We start from the raw sequence: 17,821 nt of genomic DNA on the forward strand, positions 1-17,821 counted from the left end.
AACATTTTGTGGACTGATGAGAGTAAAATTGTTCTTTTTGGGTCCAAGGGCCACAGGCAGTTTGTGAGACGACCCCCAAACTCTGAATTCAAGCCACAGTACACAGTGAAGACAGTGAAGCATGGAGGTGCAAGCATCATGATATGGGCATGTTTCTCCTACTATGGTGTTGGGCCTATTTATCGCATACCAGGGATCATGGATCAGTTTGCATATGTTAAAATACTTGAAGAGGTCATGTTGCCCTATGCTGAAGAGGACATGCCCTTGAAATGGTTGTTTCAACAAGACAATGACCCAAAACACACTAGTAAACGGGCAAAGTCTTGGTTCCAAACCAACAAAATTAATGTTATGGAGTGGCCAGCCCAATCTCCAGACCTTAATCCAATTGAGAACTTGTGGGGTGATATCAAAAATGCTGTTTCTGAAGCAAAACCAAGAAATGTGAATGAATTGTGGAATGTTGTTAAAGAATCATGGAGTGGAATAACAGCTGAGAGGTGCCACAAGTTGGTTGACTCCATGCCACACAGATGTCAAGCAGTTTTAAAAAACTGTGGTCATACAACTAAATATTAGTTTAGTGATTCACAGGATTGCTAAATCCCAGAAAAAAAAAAATGTTTGTACAAAATAGTTTTGAGTTTGTACAGTCAAAGGTAGACACTGCTATTTTTTTGAACACACCCCTTTCAACTAATTGCCCAATTGCACAGCCTTAAGAGCGTGCATATCATGAATGCTGGGTCTTGTTTGTTTTCTGACAATCTACTGAACCTACTGGTAACTTGTTTGCCACGTAGCAATAAAAAATATACTAAAAACCTTGATTATTCTGGTTAGTCACATTGTACTGCTATTATTTTGAACAAGACTGTATATATATATATATATATATATATATATATATATAATTATTATTATTATTTTGTAGTGTCTGTTGTTTGAAATACTTATTTCTTAGACACTGGGAAAAACATATTCATGCTTCCAGGGCTGACTTGTTGAATAGACTCAACTGAAAAAAAACATCAGGTCTCCCTCTGTTCAGCTGTCCAGATGTATTGTGTACACTGTGTATTAATTTGCTGTGTATTAAAGGGCTGAGTCTGGGTCTCTCAAGCAAGCAAGCAGCAGTCAAAGAGCTGTAAATCCTGGGAGCTCCCACCAGGCCACGCTTCACTTGCCTCTCTGGGGAAGAGGGCTAATTGTTGCTTCCCTCCAACCTTTGGAGACTGTCTTCTGCTAATAGCTGTCATGAAGCAGCATGAATAAGCCAGCGATGGGGGTCGGGCCATAAAATAAATAAATAAACTGGGGATGGCGATCTGAAAAAAGCCATTCCATAAGGCTTTGTAGGCTATAGAGAGCAATGAAATGGGGTTGCCCTCAAAATAGGGAAATTAAAGAAATGTTATAATCCATTGTATTCACTGTAGTAAGATTATATGTTTATATTTAAAGGAATCGTTAGTTTAAATAATGTTTGTTCCTAATTTCAGTTGATTCCAAATAATGATACCATGTATAGTGGTTTATTTTATACGGTGTCTTTAAATATCCGCATTTGAATGGAATTTTGTAGTTTTATTTGTATAGAAAAATAGTAGCTACATTTTTAATGCAATCGATAATTGAACCGCAAGAGAGCGCAGTTGCTTTTGTAAGAGGGCGTTCGAGTGGAGATGTGAATTTTTTTTATTTATTTTTTTAAGAAATGTAACATTATAAAATGTATAAACAAAAATGCCAAGAGCGTAAATAACAACCATCCATTGAGAAATGGATTCATTTTTGATAAAGCGTTGCCATGGACAATATGATGTCACACCGCTGGATGGCGCGAATCGAATCGTCATCACTGTGAAAGTTAAGAAAATAGTGTTTAAAATAAAAGTCTTTGGAGTTTAAAATAAAAACACATAAGTTACGCTGGAAAGACTTGAGCGTGAGTAAACAACTAACGTTACATGTTTGCTTAACTCTTTTTTTTTTTTTAAAGTTAAGTAGGCATACATAAATGGCTGTCGTGTAAAAATTATGTTAACGTTACACATCTTCTTTAGGTCAACTGCTTGCGAGGAGAAGAGTGGTGTAGAAATTCTTCAGATTTTCTCATTTGAAGTATCTATGCGAAAATAACAGCATATGGGTTTGGAACAACATAAGCGTGAGTAAGCTAAATAATCACAGACTTTATGTTTTACAGAAGTTGCAGCTCAGTGCGGAAATTTTGTTGTTATTTTTTCTTTGATGCTGCCTCCTCATATTTGGTCATGGGTGTTGTTCTAAGCAACAGAACTGAGAGTAGATGAATTTTCTCTGCTTTTGATGACCTAATAGTTCGTGGTACACACTGTGTTTGTGGATTTCTGTCCAGACTCGGACTACTCGACTAACTGTTACCCGAGAGATTTTCCTACCAGGGTTTACTGCACATCCCTATTTCTCATGCTTAAAAACATTTAATGTGTCTGCACTACTGTAATGGTATTTTTACTCTTAGGATAGGTGTAGACTTTAATAAAACACAATCTAATAGGTAGAAAAAAATATTTATTGGTTTCCTGTAGCTGAATCCTTCTATATCTTCAACCGCGAATATACATTAATTCATAATTACTGTATTTGCATCACTGTAAGGGTAGGTTTAGGGTTGTGAAGGGTGTAAATGTTAATAAACCATAATGATATTGGCAGCATTTTTCAGTGTAGAATTGTATTACCCACTGTTTTAATGGAAGGTTTTTTCAAATGTTTAAAAAAAATTCCAAGATTTTATCTCTTTAATTACCAAGTTCATAAATGATGTTACTGATTTGGGAAAAAAACACACAAAATTACAAATTTTCAATAAAAAGTGATTGTGGACTGGATATTTTTTTTTACCTTTTATCACAGTTTTGGGCATGTCAAAGATTAGTAACAAGATTGGCTTTGATTGGATTGATGCATTGTTAGTTTTTGTGCGGCATTAGATTTTAATTTTTTCTCCCTCATTTGTTGTTGGTGGCTGTTTTTGCCCCATTGACTTCCATTATAACGACATTTTTTGATTGCAAAGCCATGACACCATATAATCATGCATTCTTGATTGTTTGTGGTTTTCCTTTTGGGAAAAGGTAAAAAAAAAAAAATATTTTACAGTTGATCACTAGGTGGCACCATTAACCCTTTAGATAGGCCTGTGCAAAAAAAAGGCTTAGTTTCTGGCTTGTATATGGAGTTATATGGAGTATAACAGCAAATTATAGTGTTTGTGTGTGTGTGTGTGTGAGATTCTTGATTTCTAGCAAAATCTGACAGGGTAGGACAAATCGACAGAACAACGGCTTTCATTCTCACTTTGCTCTTGGTTTTGTGCTTGCAACATCTGCACCCACTGTAGTTCTATATATTAAAAAAAGGCATGGTCGTGGCATAAAGTCATAACTCAGAAAATTTGTGGTTTCGAATCTCGAATTGTAGGTGGGGGAGTGAATGTTCTATGCTCTCTTCCACCTTCAATAGACCCTTGAGCAAGGCATCAATACAGCAACTGCTCCTAAGGTGCTAAAGCAAAAAATGGCTGCCCATTGCTCCGGGTGTGTGTGTGTGTTTGTTTACTACTTACTGCTGTGTGTTTGCACTTGAATGGGTTAAATGCAGAACACCATACTTGGATACTCTTTCTCTGAGAGGATCTGTTGTATCATATCATGGAGAAGTTGTGGCCTAATGGTTAGAGAGTCGGACTTGCAGTAGAAGGGTTGTGAGTTCGAGTCTCGGGCCGGCAGGAATTGTGGGTGGGGGGAGTGCATGCATAGTGCTCTCTCCACCCTCGATACCATGTCTGAGGTGCCCTTGAGCAAGGCATCGAACCCCCAACTGCTCCCCGGGCGCCGCAGCATAAATGGCTGCCCACTGCTCCAGGTGTGTGTTCACAGTGTGTGTGTGTGTGTGTGTGTGTGTGTGTGTGTTCACTGCTCTGTGTGTGTGCACTTTGAATGGGTTAAATGCAGAGCATGAATTCTGAGTATGGGTCACCATACTTGGCTGAATGTCATGTCACATATAAGTAATCCTGCAGAGCAAAACCAAAGCTGGACCGCAGATCATCATTACAGGTTTAGAAGAAACTAGTAGACAGATGAAGAGTATAGCTGTATTTACGCTCGACACTAATGTTTAAGAGTGATCCAGTGCTAAGGACGCAGGAGAAACTGCATCTCCCTCTGAGCTCCCTCTCAGGCTCCTCTGCCATCCTCACGCTATATCTGCTCATTAATATGCTCTGTGACCACAATGAAGGGGGAGAGTTGCTCTCTTTAACCTTTGTGCATGCGGCTAATTGTGCTAAGTAGAAGCGCTTAATAGACTGGAACATAATCACCACATATCTCATGAAGAGAAGCAAATGACCTTCTCAAAAGACAATAGCCATCTTAATTTTAATACCTTGGTGGGTTTATGATATTAAATGTCAAACCATTTTTTGCTCCTCTGAATAATTAAATCAAATAAATTATAGGCAGAACCATCTTGTAGCCTAACCCAATTATAATGCACTGTAAAGCTAATTATTAAGCATGATTACAATTAGTATGATTTTAATAAATGTATCCATTAATGGGTTAATCACTGGCTCTTAGCTGTGTTTAAAACCACAATTAACGGTCTGGTTTCTACAGCTTACAGTTAGGAGCAAAATATGCCTTTAAATTTGAAAGAAATAAAGAATTGAAATGTATTGTTATAATTATCGATATCGATTGATATGAAAAATTGTATTGTTATACTGTATATTTTTTTGGCCATATCGTCCAGCCCTAGTGTGAGAGAAACGGAGAGAAAGAGACAGACTAAACTCAAGAACGGTCAATAAGAGAGGACAAGATGAACTAAGACATCATAATGCGGATTGTATCAGTGACTTTATGCTTAATAGCTGTGCACTTGCACCCATCTTGTCTAAATCTAATTTTGCAGATAACCAGTTTTAGCTGTTAAAGGGTTAGTTCATCCAAGAATGAAAATTTGTCCATCTTCTACTCACACTTGAAGCATCCTAGGTGTATGTGACTTTCTTCTTTCAGAATAATCCAGTCGGAGTTATATAAAAAATTGTCCTTGCTCTTCCAAGCCTTTCAATGGGGTAAGCAGGTGTTTGTTGTCAACAGTTCAGAAGATGTGAAATAAAGTTCATGCTTCTGTAACAAAATGTCCCTCACATGGCTCCGGGGGGTGATGATTAAAGGCCCCCTGTAGCGAATCCATGCATTTTGGTAAGTTAAATATCCATTTTCCGACATAATAAAAACTTCTGTTGGGTGCCAGAAGACTTGCAGGCTGATGTTGTAGTTCGTCAGCGCGGCATGGTTAGTGACGAGAGTGGATAGAGAACAAAACAAAATGCTAATCATGAATTAGAAGCACAAATATAGGATTTATAAATAAAAACGTAAGTGGATTTCAAAATAAGCCAAGAGAAGACTGGTTTTCCTTTGCTAAAGTAAGGGAACTTTGCATGCGCCCGACGCCCACAGTCAGCAGATGTTCGGTTTATACATTGTAAAAAGTAACAAATTAAGTAACAAATTATGATCGCCTCTGAATTAGGAAATATTACAGAATGTATTATATACATTGCATTTATAGGCATAAATAGAAAAGTATTATGTATGTTGCTTAAAACGTAAATATTATGCAAATAAAAATAATTATAAAAATGCATTATAATTTTTTTTTTTTTAGATAGTCACAGGCAAGTTCAATTGAAATATCTAACTTGCCCTTTAATACACTGTATTTTTAGTTATGGAAAGTAAACAACAACAAACAAGGTAATTGATCTTACAGGTCTTATTCTGGTTATATCACAGGGTTAAATGTTCTTTGATATGCTTCAATAAACTACACAATGATGATGACCTGTTTAAGCCTGCATAAATGAGACAATAATATAGCCATGTGCTCTGTTTGCTCATACTGTATCATCCTCTGCATTTAGAGGAGTAATCTTTATTTTATACAACACAGCAAAAAATTTAATTGTTACATTCTTTACAAAATTGCATCGTCAGATTCCACATGTTTGGAGTCAAATCCTTAATGAAAAACTTAATTTTTAGGCTAAAGAAAAATGGCTCAAATTCATAGGTACATAAATGTGCCCATGCATATATAAAAGAAAATGCTGCTTTTGTATTACAGATTTTATGCTAGAAATACTAGTACGTGTGAAATAACAGAACATCAGTACGTAGGAAAAAAATATTTTATTCTTATAAATAATTCTGGTGTTAAACTAATATTTACACTTGCTTCTCCACAAAGAATATTTGGGCATATACAGTCCCTGTGCATTGTGTTTTCGGCTCAGGTTGTGCACATCCAGTCAAGTCTGTTTTTAGCGCAGGCTTCGGTTCCACCAGCTCCAGCTCTGCATATGTCAGGCTGTCCTCTACCACCTTTGGCTTGAAGACGAGAGGAGAACAGGGCATTTCAGATACATGAAAACTACAGTATGTTGTCATAGGTCTGAAAGAGCAGATTCTCTGGGGAATGCGGGGTCAGAACAACATGAAATTATAGGTGTAATTTTAGGATTGTTCATAGACGGTTCTAACTAAGAGTCTAAAGTATGTTGGAACGGTCACTTCATCTGTTAAACATATATTTCAGATGGTCAAAGGAAAATGGAATGCAAAAAAGCAAGTGGACAGAACAGCAGGATAGACATATAAATGTTCTCCAATCCCCTGCCAGTCACACTTATTTAAGGAAGTCTGTGTCCTGCTAGAAGAGTCTAAAATGCTTGTTCATCGTTGACCAACCAGATTACAACTTGATTTCACAATACAATTCTGGACCGTAAAACATTTTCTGATTTTGTGCTGCTTTTCAGCATTTCATTGATGATTTCCCTGGAAACTAATCTAATAAGAATCAAGCATGTTAAATAAATAATCACGCTTTGGAAAGTAATAATAGTAAATAAAATTATAACAGCCATAAATGGAGGTTGGTATAGCAATAACTGTGGCGAACATAAAGCTCAATGAGAAAGCCACATTATTTCCCTCTTGCATGTTTCTAGTCTGTGAAAATTCAATTGAGAGGCTAAAAACAGTGTGTTGTTTGATGCAAATATTATACAATTGTGAATAAAAGGATTATACATACAAAATTGATTATAAAACAAGCAATTTAGCAAGATATATATTTAGAACGATTATGAAACCCTATCATCATCACTTAATCTTTTTAATGCTTTAGTATGAAAGAAAATAATGCTCTTATGTAAAATGAGTTCAATAAAATTTAGCATTCCTACCCTTTTTGTAGGTTGTGCCTTTAAAAGTTTGGTCCTTCGTGGCTTTCTTGGTACAGGTGCTAGAAAAAAAGGAGAGAGAGAGAGAGTGAGAAAAAACAATCAACATTTGCTAACATTAAATAATTTAAAGTGTTCATTAACTTTGGTCTACATATAATTTCACTCTGAATAACAATTCATTAATGCATTTTAAATGAACATGAATTAATGAATGAACAATAGTATATATTCATAAATTAACATCAACCTATATTATTAAATGCAAGAAATGCTCATTCATTGTTCAAAATAACTAATGTGTTAACTAGCTTAACTGAATCGAACCTTCATGTACAGAGTTATCCAACATTTTGATAACCCATTCATTTTTGATTTGGTGTTTTAATGTAAGGGTTTCAGTCTGTTATGTACCTTTAGCTGGTATCTTTGGTGGTGGTAGTGGTTCGGTGATGTCTCTGAGCTGTGGTTTGTGCCGTCTCTCTTTTCTGTGCATTGCAGGAGAAGAGCTGCACACACTGGTTACTGTTTCTCCCGAGCTAGATATAAAAAACGCAATGATGTTATTAGATTCAGTCTAAGAATCAATCAGTCAATTATAACAGTAAAGCAGTGATCAATCATTTTGCATTGGTTTACCTGTTTTCTGGACACTTCACAAGGTAATAACTGGCTAGATAGATATAGAAATGAACAAAAATAAAAACTTAAATAATATGTGTGTAGTAATAAGAAAAACAGAATCATGCGATAAGAATACAATATGTTTTTATATATTTTGAAATGCATTTGCTTTGATGACACTGTATTTTTAAAAGTTTTATGTAAATGATAAATGATCTTAAAAAGCTGATCACCTCGTAGTCTTCGTCTGTGCTGCAGGTGCTGACATGTGATAGTCATGGCAAAGACAAGCATACAGACCAGACCGATAGAGCAGATGAGCGCAGCACACAGATACAAATCTGAGAAAGATCACAGCAAAACAGTGTGCTGTAAACATTAATTACAACAAGCCCTGACCTTGCAGACGACAAATAAAAACTTTCTTTAAAAGTGATAAATCAGTTACCTTTTTTATTTTAGTTTTAGTTTTAAAGGGATACTCCTCCCCAAAATGAAAATTTTGTCTTTAATTACTTACCCCCATGTCGCTCCAAAACCTTAAAAGCTTCATTCGTCTTCGGAACACAATTTAAGATATTTTGGATGAAAACTGGGAGGCTTGTGACTGTGCCATTGACTGCCATGTAAGTTACAATGTCAAGATCCAGAAAAGTATGAAAGACAATCGTCAGAATAGTCCATCGGCCATCAGTGATTCAACCGTAATTTTATGAAGTGACGAGAGTACTTTTTGTATGAGAAGAAAACAAAAATCTCTCCCTACATCACTGTAGCGCCATTTTGGAAAACACTTGCTGAACCTGCTTTCTTCTTGTACAAAAAGTATTCTTGTTGCTTCATAACGCTATGGTTGAACCACTGATGGCAGATGGAGTCCTTTTCTGGACCTTGACACTGTATTTTACTTGGCAGTCAATGGGACAGTCACAAGCCTCCTGGTTTTCACCCAAAATATTCTAAATTGTCTTCAGAAGACAAACAAAGCTTTTACGGGTTTGGAATGACATGGGGGAAAGTGATTAATGACAAAATGTTTATTTTGGGGTGTAGTATCCCTTTAAAAGATATGGAAATAAAACTATATATTGAATTTGTATATAAAATGTAGTGTAATAATGTAGTGTAAATGTTGTAAAGTATCATAAGCCAAGGTAGAATCCTTATTCCAATATATAAGCTTGAGCAGAGTTGACCACAAAAATAAACCCAACGCTGTGAGCACACTTGGTTTACACTTGGTTGATTTTGGTTAGGTCTTTCTCCACCAGAAAAGAGGAAATGTAACACACTTGCTAAAGTCTGTCCAACACTGTAAGCTGTGATCCTATCCACTTGATCAGTGACAGAGATTCCAGACTGCAATAAACAGCATGTTGCCTTATTTTATTAAAATAATGAGGTAACAGCATACCTTCGAACATGCGCCATATGACGTCAGCTTTTCCTGTGCTCGCTATATGATGTACTGAAAACATTCAAAGAGACAAAAGAAAAGTATGAAATGTGAAAATAGGAAAAGGTAAAATGTTTATAAATAATTATATAAAGGAAGAAACATTTTATGATAAATTATTTTATTGACCTTTGGGGTTAGGTCTTTTTTAATGTAATTTTTTTTTTTTATAAAGTAAACTGTTTTTGAGTTCTTGTGGATTGTTTAATCGTGCTTAACATTTGTATTGAAATTATACAATCTAAGTTTAGGGGGATAACATGATAATGAAACGTATTAACATTGTTGCATATTTTAATGCTCAACCTGGTCAATCTCCCCCACATCTTGTATTCAGTGCAGATTTTTTGCAGGGTTGTGCTTGATGAGGCTTCAATATGACCAGGCAAGGACATTTAGATTAAAAGGAATTTGGGTCAGAGTCCTCTAAAAATATTTAACCTTTGACCCTGAGAAATGTAGCTTTAATAAATCTATCACAGAAAGCTCATAAACAGCTATTAATACACACAGCACACGTTACATCAATGTTTAAATTACTTAGTCTACTATTAAATACTTTTAACATTTGTTTACCTGGGAAACAAAATTCAGATTTTTGAGATCATATGGAAAATCATATTTTCTCTCATTCTTTCATTAATTTTTCTTCTTTAAACGCTTACTGCATTTAGTTTTTTTTAAAGCATGTCAGGTCAGGGAAAATTGCTTACAGATGTTGAGGGCACTGGTGGACAGAATAACTTTACAAAATAATTGAATGATATTTAGTTAAAATGTCATATTAGCTGAATAAAATTTAGATAATTGTATGATGAAACGCAATAAAGGTTCTCTCTCTCTTAAAACTGAAGTTTTTGTGCTACTTTCATAAAAAAATATATATATAAATAAATAAATAAACTGTTTTCATGAAGTTTCCATTTGCTATTGGCCAGCCAAGAACCAACCAACACCATTGCTCGAGTCAGTGTTGCTTTGATGGGAAGGTTAAGATGTTAAAGAAATGTAAAGGTAAACCAATCTACAAATGGAAATCTACATATTCAGTTAGGAGAAGGTATTTAAAACTTAAATTTCACAAGGGCTGAGCTAAAAAAAAAAAAAAAAAACCTTCCAAAAACACCTACATAAGCCTTGATCAGCAGCGTATTAAAGAACTGTGTTCTGAGTCCTAACGGATCCTGTTGTGCATCTCTCACATGCACTATATTAGCACTGACTCCATCAGCAGCAGGTATACAGTTACACATCTGATATGCATTTTCTTTAACAACAAAGCCATTCTATTTAACCCCTGCTAAACTGAAGGGTTCAGCATATTTTCAGATCTGCAGACCCATTGTGCAGTTACATTTGAGAACACGCTACATCCAAAGTCAAACGGGTGGGGAACAACATATGTAGAATGCCGCTTTTGTTTTGGAAAGGCATTAAGTCATTTTCAGGCTGACCCTGTGGCTATAGAGTTGATTGAAGCAGTTAACCCAAAACTGTGGTCCTGCTTTGGTCTGTTTATGGGGTATCTCAGCTGGTTGACATTTTGTTGTGTATTTCACAAGACAAATTCCCTTGTTTAAGTCAACCTACTACCTCCATTTCCTTCCTTTATTTTTTTTTTCTTGTATTTTTGTGTCTCAATTTGGTTAAGTGAGGTATCTGTGGTTGTCTAACCCCTGCAATAATATTCTGTTGCTTTTATTCCTTCAAAAACCGCATCTTTATGTCTGTGAAATATATGCTGATGTTTTTCTTCAAATAAATCATCAGCTACATATGCACTTTATGGAATAGTTTAAAAAAGTATTTTTACTGCATTTATTTATTTTCTAAACGTACCCTACAGTGATTTATAACTTATGAAATACAAAGACTTTACTAAAATAACTTTTAGTTTTTTTGATTTAGCTTCAGTCATACAAAGACATATTTTAGATGCGGTGGTTGTTCATAGCCGATGATGGAGCATAACTGTAAATAACAGCATAACTGTAAATAACTTTTTGAACTTTATAAATTATTGAGCTACTTTAAAGAAATAGTTCATCCAAAAACGAAATTGTTTCATCATTCACTCACCCTCATGTTGTTCCAAACCCATATGACTTTCTTTCTTCAGTGGAAGATAAAAGAAGAAATATGACTTGTGGACTGTATTCCAATCCTTCTGAAACCTATAATAGCTTTGTGTAATTTATGATTCACTGAAAATCTTTACATCTGACCTAGTTCTCACTGGCACGTCCTTGAGAGAACAAAACGTATCTTGTCAACTGACTTGATCCGGTTCTCAAAATCGGGCTGACTTATTCATAGACTAGACTTATCCAATTCTCAAATTCAACGCTTGAAGGTGAAGATTTTCAATGAATAGCTTACATTTTAGAACGTCATTGCAGAAATCAGGCCTAAGTAAATGATGACAGAATGTTTATTTTTAAGTAAACTTTTACTCCAAGTGCATGCAACTAATACTTATTTGTTCTCTTTATTGCTGCTAGCATCTGGCAATTGCCATTTATTAGACAGATGATTAATCCAATGGACACTGATGCTTTGGGCACCTCTTGCTGTCCCGAACACCAAAGGAAAACTCATAATTCAGCCAGTGTAAATGTTTTCAGTTGTATTCCTGCAAAGTCTCCTCTCTCTGTCTCTACAAGTTGCTCTCGTTAACAGCCTCATGGTCTGTTTGTTTTGGTCCAGAACCTGTTTATCGTGGAAATTATGTATATATATGTGGAAGGTCGAACCCTAAGACTTACAAACACACTGAAGCTAGCATGTGGAAAAGGTTTCAGTGCGAGAAATGGGAACGTTTATGCCTCATTTTCTCATTGTTTATTTGAAATTTTATGGACAATTCAGAAAAAACTATTTGGATTTGGGCTTTGAACTGTTGACATGGAGTTATGTCACTGTGTGAATCTGATATAGTCACTCTTTTGTGATGTTCTGAAAAGAAAGACCACCCCCTCTGCAAAAGAGGTTTACAAATAGCTAATAATGAACTTTGTCACCAATTGTGGAACTGGAATTGACCCTGTGCTGGATGAACTGTAGGATTAGTGAACTGGAGGAATCGGCTGTTGTGTGGTAGCCCTGACCATGGCAAGACATCACTCTTCGACAACATCCAGCATAACCACACTGTTGGCTGGTACTACTGACTAGTTCATGAATTGAACGTTAGTTTTATACTCCAGATTGCTAAGTAGTGCCAGTAGTGTGATCGCACTGAAAATAAGGTAGAGTCTGAAGTATGCTACATGCTAAAGCTAATGGCAATACCAAAATGAGAGGATGCATATTTGATAAATCAACTGAAAAAGGTAAATGCTTCCATTTAGTGAAACAAAACAAAAAAACAAACTTTGCATCACATCAGACAATAGTAGCCTTAAAGGGTTAGTTCGCCCAAAAATGAAAATTATGTCATTAATAACTCACCCTTATGCTGTTCCAAACATGTAAGACCTCCTTTTATCTTCGGAACACAGTTTAAGATATTTTAGATTTAGTCCGAGAGCTCTCAGTCCCTCCATTGAAGCTGTGTGTACGGTATACTGTCCATGTCCAGAAAGGTAAGAAAAACATCATCAAAGTAGTCCATGTGACATCAGAGGGTCCGTTGGAATTTTTTGAAGCATCGAAAATACATTTTGGTCCAAAAATAGCAAAAACGACGACTTTATTCAGCATTGTCTTCTCTTCCGTGTCTGTGTGAGAGAGAGTTCAAATCAAAGCAGTCTGGATATCTGGTTCGCGAACGAATCATTCAGTTCACCAAATCGAACTGAATCGTTTTAAACGGTTCGCATCTCTAATACGCATTAATCCACAAATGACTTATGCTGTTAACTTTTTTAATGTGGCTGACACTTCCTCTGAGTTCAAACAAACCAATATCCCGGAGTAATACATGTACTCAAACAGTACATTGACTGAACTGCTGTGAAGAGAGAACTGAAGATGAACACCGAGCCGAGCCAGATAACGAACAAAACATTGACTCGTTCACGAGTCAAGAACCGTTTCTGTCAGACGCGTCTGATTCGTGAACCGAGGAGCTGATGATACTGCGCATGTGTGATTCAGCGTGAAGCAGACCGACACACAGAGCGTCACACAATCATCGCCAATGACACCATTACGTCGAGCTCAAAAGAATTTGTGAACCGTTTTCTTCAACTGGTTTATTGAATCGAACTGTCCGAAAGAACTTCTGGTGATCCGAACACCGATGCAACCGGTTCTTGACTCGTGAACGAGTCAGTCTATTGTTCGTTATCTGGCTCGGCTCGGTGTTCATCTTCAGTTCTCTCTTCACAGCAGTTCAGTCAGTGTACTGTTTGAGTGCATGCATTACTCCGGGATATTGGTTTGTGTGAACTCAGAGGGAGTGTCAGCCACATTAAAAAAGTTAACAGCTTAAGTCATTTGTGGATTAATGCGTATTACAGAAGCGAACCGTTTAAAACGATTCAGTTCGATTTGGTGAACTGAATGATTCGTTCGCGAACCGGATATCCAGCTGCTTTGATTTGAACTATCTCTCACAACAGACGCGGAAGAGAAGACAATGCTGAATAAAGTCGTAGTTTTTGCTATTTTTGGACCAAAATGTATTTTCGATGCCTCAAAAAATTCCAACGGACCCTCTGATGTCACATGGACTACTTTGATGATGTTTTTCTTACCTTTCTGGACATGGACAGTATACCGTACACACAGCTTCAATGGAGGGACTGAGAGCTCTCGGACTAAATCTGAAATATCTTAAACTGTGTTCCGAAGATAAAAGGAGGCCTTACATGTTTGGAACAGCAGTTCCAAACATGTAAGTGTAAGAGTTGAGTTATTAATGACATAATTTTCATTTTTGGGCGAACTAACCCTTTAAGATTTCATATAGAAGACTGAGTACATAGTGTTTTGTACATTTAAGACACATTCAAGTTACCTTGTAATACCATGCTTCCTGTTCCATTTGACGAGGCCCTCCAATTGTTTCTGTGCTTCCGTATTTCCTGCACTTTACAGGTATAGTTGCCCCCATCCTTGAGGGAAACATTCAGGATCAGCAAACGATAGATCTGTCCGTCCATTGCTTCCCACAGGTGGAACTTGGTCTGGGGAAAATGCTTGCTGTAGTTGCCGTAATATTTGGTCTTCTTCATGCCCATCCTGCCCACGAAGTGCTCGTCTTCAGGGGTAGGGAAGTAGAGCCAGCGTAGCACCAGAACACTGCTGCTTCTCTTTCTCTGAGACACTAAGCAGGTCAAAGTGATGTTGTCTCCCTCCATACACATGCTGACTGGCCCAGGGGTGACGGTCACATTTAAAGCTTCACTCAGCTCTGGGGAAAAAACATGGAGTAAAAAGAATAAAAACATGTTTAGAATTTCTCTGTATTGTTGCTGCAGATGTGTAATAGCTGCAGATGTATTATATTAAATACAGTATATCTGATTTTATGATCAAGTCCAATAAAGTAATTGCCTTTCATGATTTAAATATGCAAGCAAAAGAGAAAAAATAGATTTTAATCATAAAAAGAAAACCCAAGAGATTAAAAAATAGCAAAAAAAATGTTAAATGTATAAAAATATTTATCAATATGTTTTCCTATAGTAATATTTATACCTCAAAAAGATAATTGCATACAATAAAATATGTAGTAATTAAACAATTAAATTATATAAACAGTTATAAAAATGTATGTATGATTTTAAGATTTAATTATCCCCCCCCCCCCCCTATATATATGATATCTCCTGTTTGGACCAAAACCATGACCCATAAAGGGTGTAAAATATCTGAATGCATCTGGGTTTAATATGCCATGCCAAACAGAAACTACAGGTGGAAAACATTTGTCTGCCTTCTTGAACTACAGGAAAGAGCAGGGAATGCGACAACAAGATTGTATCCAGCTGTTAAAAGCCTTTTTTGTCGTGTTTATTTTGTGTCCCAATTACTGGAGTCCCTCAGGGGTCAACTGGGGCTCTGTTTTCAATGCAAAACCACATCACAAGAGAGATTTGGACATAAACAAAAAGCCCACAATAATAATGCTGAATACACCCCTGACCTGAAAATGCCTAGACTGTTCTGAACAATGCAACATTTTGCAATATGTTTTTGCACTGAAGAAAAATATGTATATTTCATGTAAAATGAGGTCAGTGAATAAAAGTAGAAAAGTTTTGTTGACTTAATTTTTTTAGCATGCAAAATAGTTTTATGCAGATGAATGCTGCAGTTACATGTGTAACAAATGGGCAGCTTTTGTCTGAAAAATTATCTCACTGATCATGCACCCCCTGAAAGCTATTTTGCAAGTTGTTTCGTCATTGCATATTAATAGACCAACATAAACATTCTTACCTCCAATAAAAGCCCTAGTCAGGACAACTATCGCAAAAGCAGAGAGCTTCATATTGCAAACCCGTAGGCTCCATAAACCCAACTAAACGTCAAGAAAAGAAAGGAGTCCCTGGGATTTTCTCTCCTTTTCTTTCTCCTTCTCAGTGTGTGTGTGTAACCTGAAACAGTGCGTGCTCTGTTCCCAGTTAGAAACACCCCTCTTTCCCAGTCTTTCTTTTTTTCACCCACTCTCTTTTTCTTTTTCTTTTTCTCTTTCTTTATCCTGTAATCACTCCCCCTGCCAGTTAAAAGTATGTAGGAAATGTCATTTCCAGAGAGAATCTTTGGAAACAGCACAAAATTTCAGCTGGACTTACAGCATTTAAAAGTAGGAAAAGTAGCAGGTCTTAGTAGCATTTACATCCTTATGTTAAATAATGAGTAAAGTGGACTATTACAAAGCTTAAAGGAATAAAGGAACTGTTTACCCAAAAATTAAGATTAATGTTGATCCAAACTCATGACTAAGATATTTTAATGTTACGTTTATTTCCTCCATGCAATTACAGTGATTGTCTAACTGCCTGTCTCAGCGAGGTGTAGAAGATATCTTTTAGGATGTCTGTCAGTGGCTCAGCACAGTCTCTCAGTATGCGGTCAGGTACAGTATGTCGTCAGGACCTGCAGCCTTGCGTGTGTTAATACTAGATAAGGTCTTCCTTACAGTGTTTTGTCACTACCATAGCATTGTTAGAAAATACTTTCAGCTGGTGCACTCATCCCTGGAACACAAAGATAGTGTTTTGCCTGGAGGGACAATAGTGGGTACACTCCTTCATGCTTATACCACCACTTAAGTGGATCTTCTGAGAGAGGTATAGGTGTAACTTCTCTGTATTTGCCAACTTCTTCCCGTGCCCTGTCTGCAGCAGTAGCATTGACTGCTTAAGCCACTGGTGCATAGGCTGCCCCAAGCAGATCCACCAGCGCACAGGATTCTTATGACCTCTTTGGTGGGGCTGTGGAGGGGTCACCTTCACCAAGGGATTTTTGCTCCTGTACAGGTCCACTGCCTCCATTACCAGCACTATCAGATCCTTGCTGCTGATAGTTGGAAACAAGTAAATATCAATTAAAATTATTTGAATTTAATGTTGCCCATTTCCACCATACAGAAATGTTATTATTTTACTTAAATTTATTTTATTTATATGCAGTTAATAAATATTGGTTTGTTTACATTTTCATTTTTAAAACTTTATACAACATACATCATGTGTCTTAACTTGCTCCAAATTGACCATCTCACTGATCATTGTTGTGAATGTTTCCTCACGTTCTTCTTCAGTGATGAAAGTAAGAATCTTGAAACCAGGGTCCAGGGCAGACACAACATGCAGCTTCTCTTTTAGATTTGCAATGTAATCTGTTTTATCATTCACACAAATTTTACATTTTATGGATAGTACTAGCTGTTTTTGTAAACATACCTAAACTTCAAGTTGTCATCCACAGCAGATTTGAGTTCCTTAATGACAGTCAAATCACTGGCAGTCGAGCGCATCTCATCAATGAGCTGTGCGTGAAGTGGTGCTGCATGCAAAGAGAGAGTAGCAGTGTTCTCTCCAGACATCACCAGAGTTGCAATTTTCATCGGCTGAAGAGCTTTCACGATGTCCTCTGCCACAGTTATATCTGCCTCTGTCAAAGTGCAAAGATCCTTTTCACTCAGACGGACTTCAGGAGAAAGTCGCTGCTCCAAAAATCTGTTGAGCATGTCCAGCATGCTGTTCCACCTGGTCACCGCGTCAATTTTAAGTTAGCGACAGGGCAAGTTCAGTAGCATTTGTTTTTCTTTGAGAACTTTGTTAGCATTAGCGCTCCTGTGAAAGAATGACACTATGCGTCTAACTTGATCTAGCACTCAAGAGATGGCCGGAAGTTTCATCGCAGCTTCCAATGCCAGATTTATTGTGTGAGCAAAGCAGCCAATATGGCGCAGCTACATCATCTCCAAGGCACGTAACATGTCGGTCACAATGACTGGGTCTTTCTTA

General features: G+C 36.8%; 1 protein-coding gene across 1 annotated transcript; it reads right to left on the minus strand.

Annotated features, from left to right (window-relative positions):
• Window positions 1–5,962: 5,962 nt before the first annotated feature.
• Window positions 5,963–16,830, minus strand: LOC113112531 (V-set and transmembrane domain-containing protein 4-like). Its single transcript, XM_026278196.1, has 8 exons — window positions 15,786–16,830; window positions 14,359–14,754; window positions 9,354–9,407; window positions 8,173–8,280; window positions 7,955–7,988; window positions 7,730–7,854; window positions 7,319–7,377; window positions 5,963–6,458 (listed from the first exon to the last, which is right to left on the minus strand). Exons 1-8 carry the CDS (start codon window positions 15,835–15,837, stop codon window positions 6,297–6,299), a joined length of 990 nt encoding a protein of 329 aa, XP_026133981.1. The 5' UTR covers window positions 15,838–16,830; the 3' UTR covers window positions 5,963–6,296.
• Between the last annotated feature and the right edge of the window lie 991 nt (window positions 16,831–17,821).

Source organism: Carassius auratus, chromosome 13, assembly GCF_003368295.1.
Source record: "Carassius auratus strain Wakin chromosome 13, ASM336829v1, whole genome shotgun sequence".
In the NCBI taxonomy this organism is placed as follows: domain Eukaryota; kingdom Metazoa; phylum Chordata; class Actinopteri; order Cypriniformes; family Cyprinidae; genus Carassius; species Carassius auratus.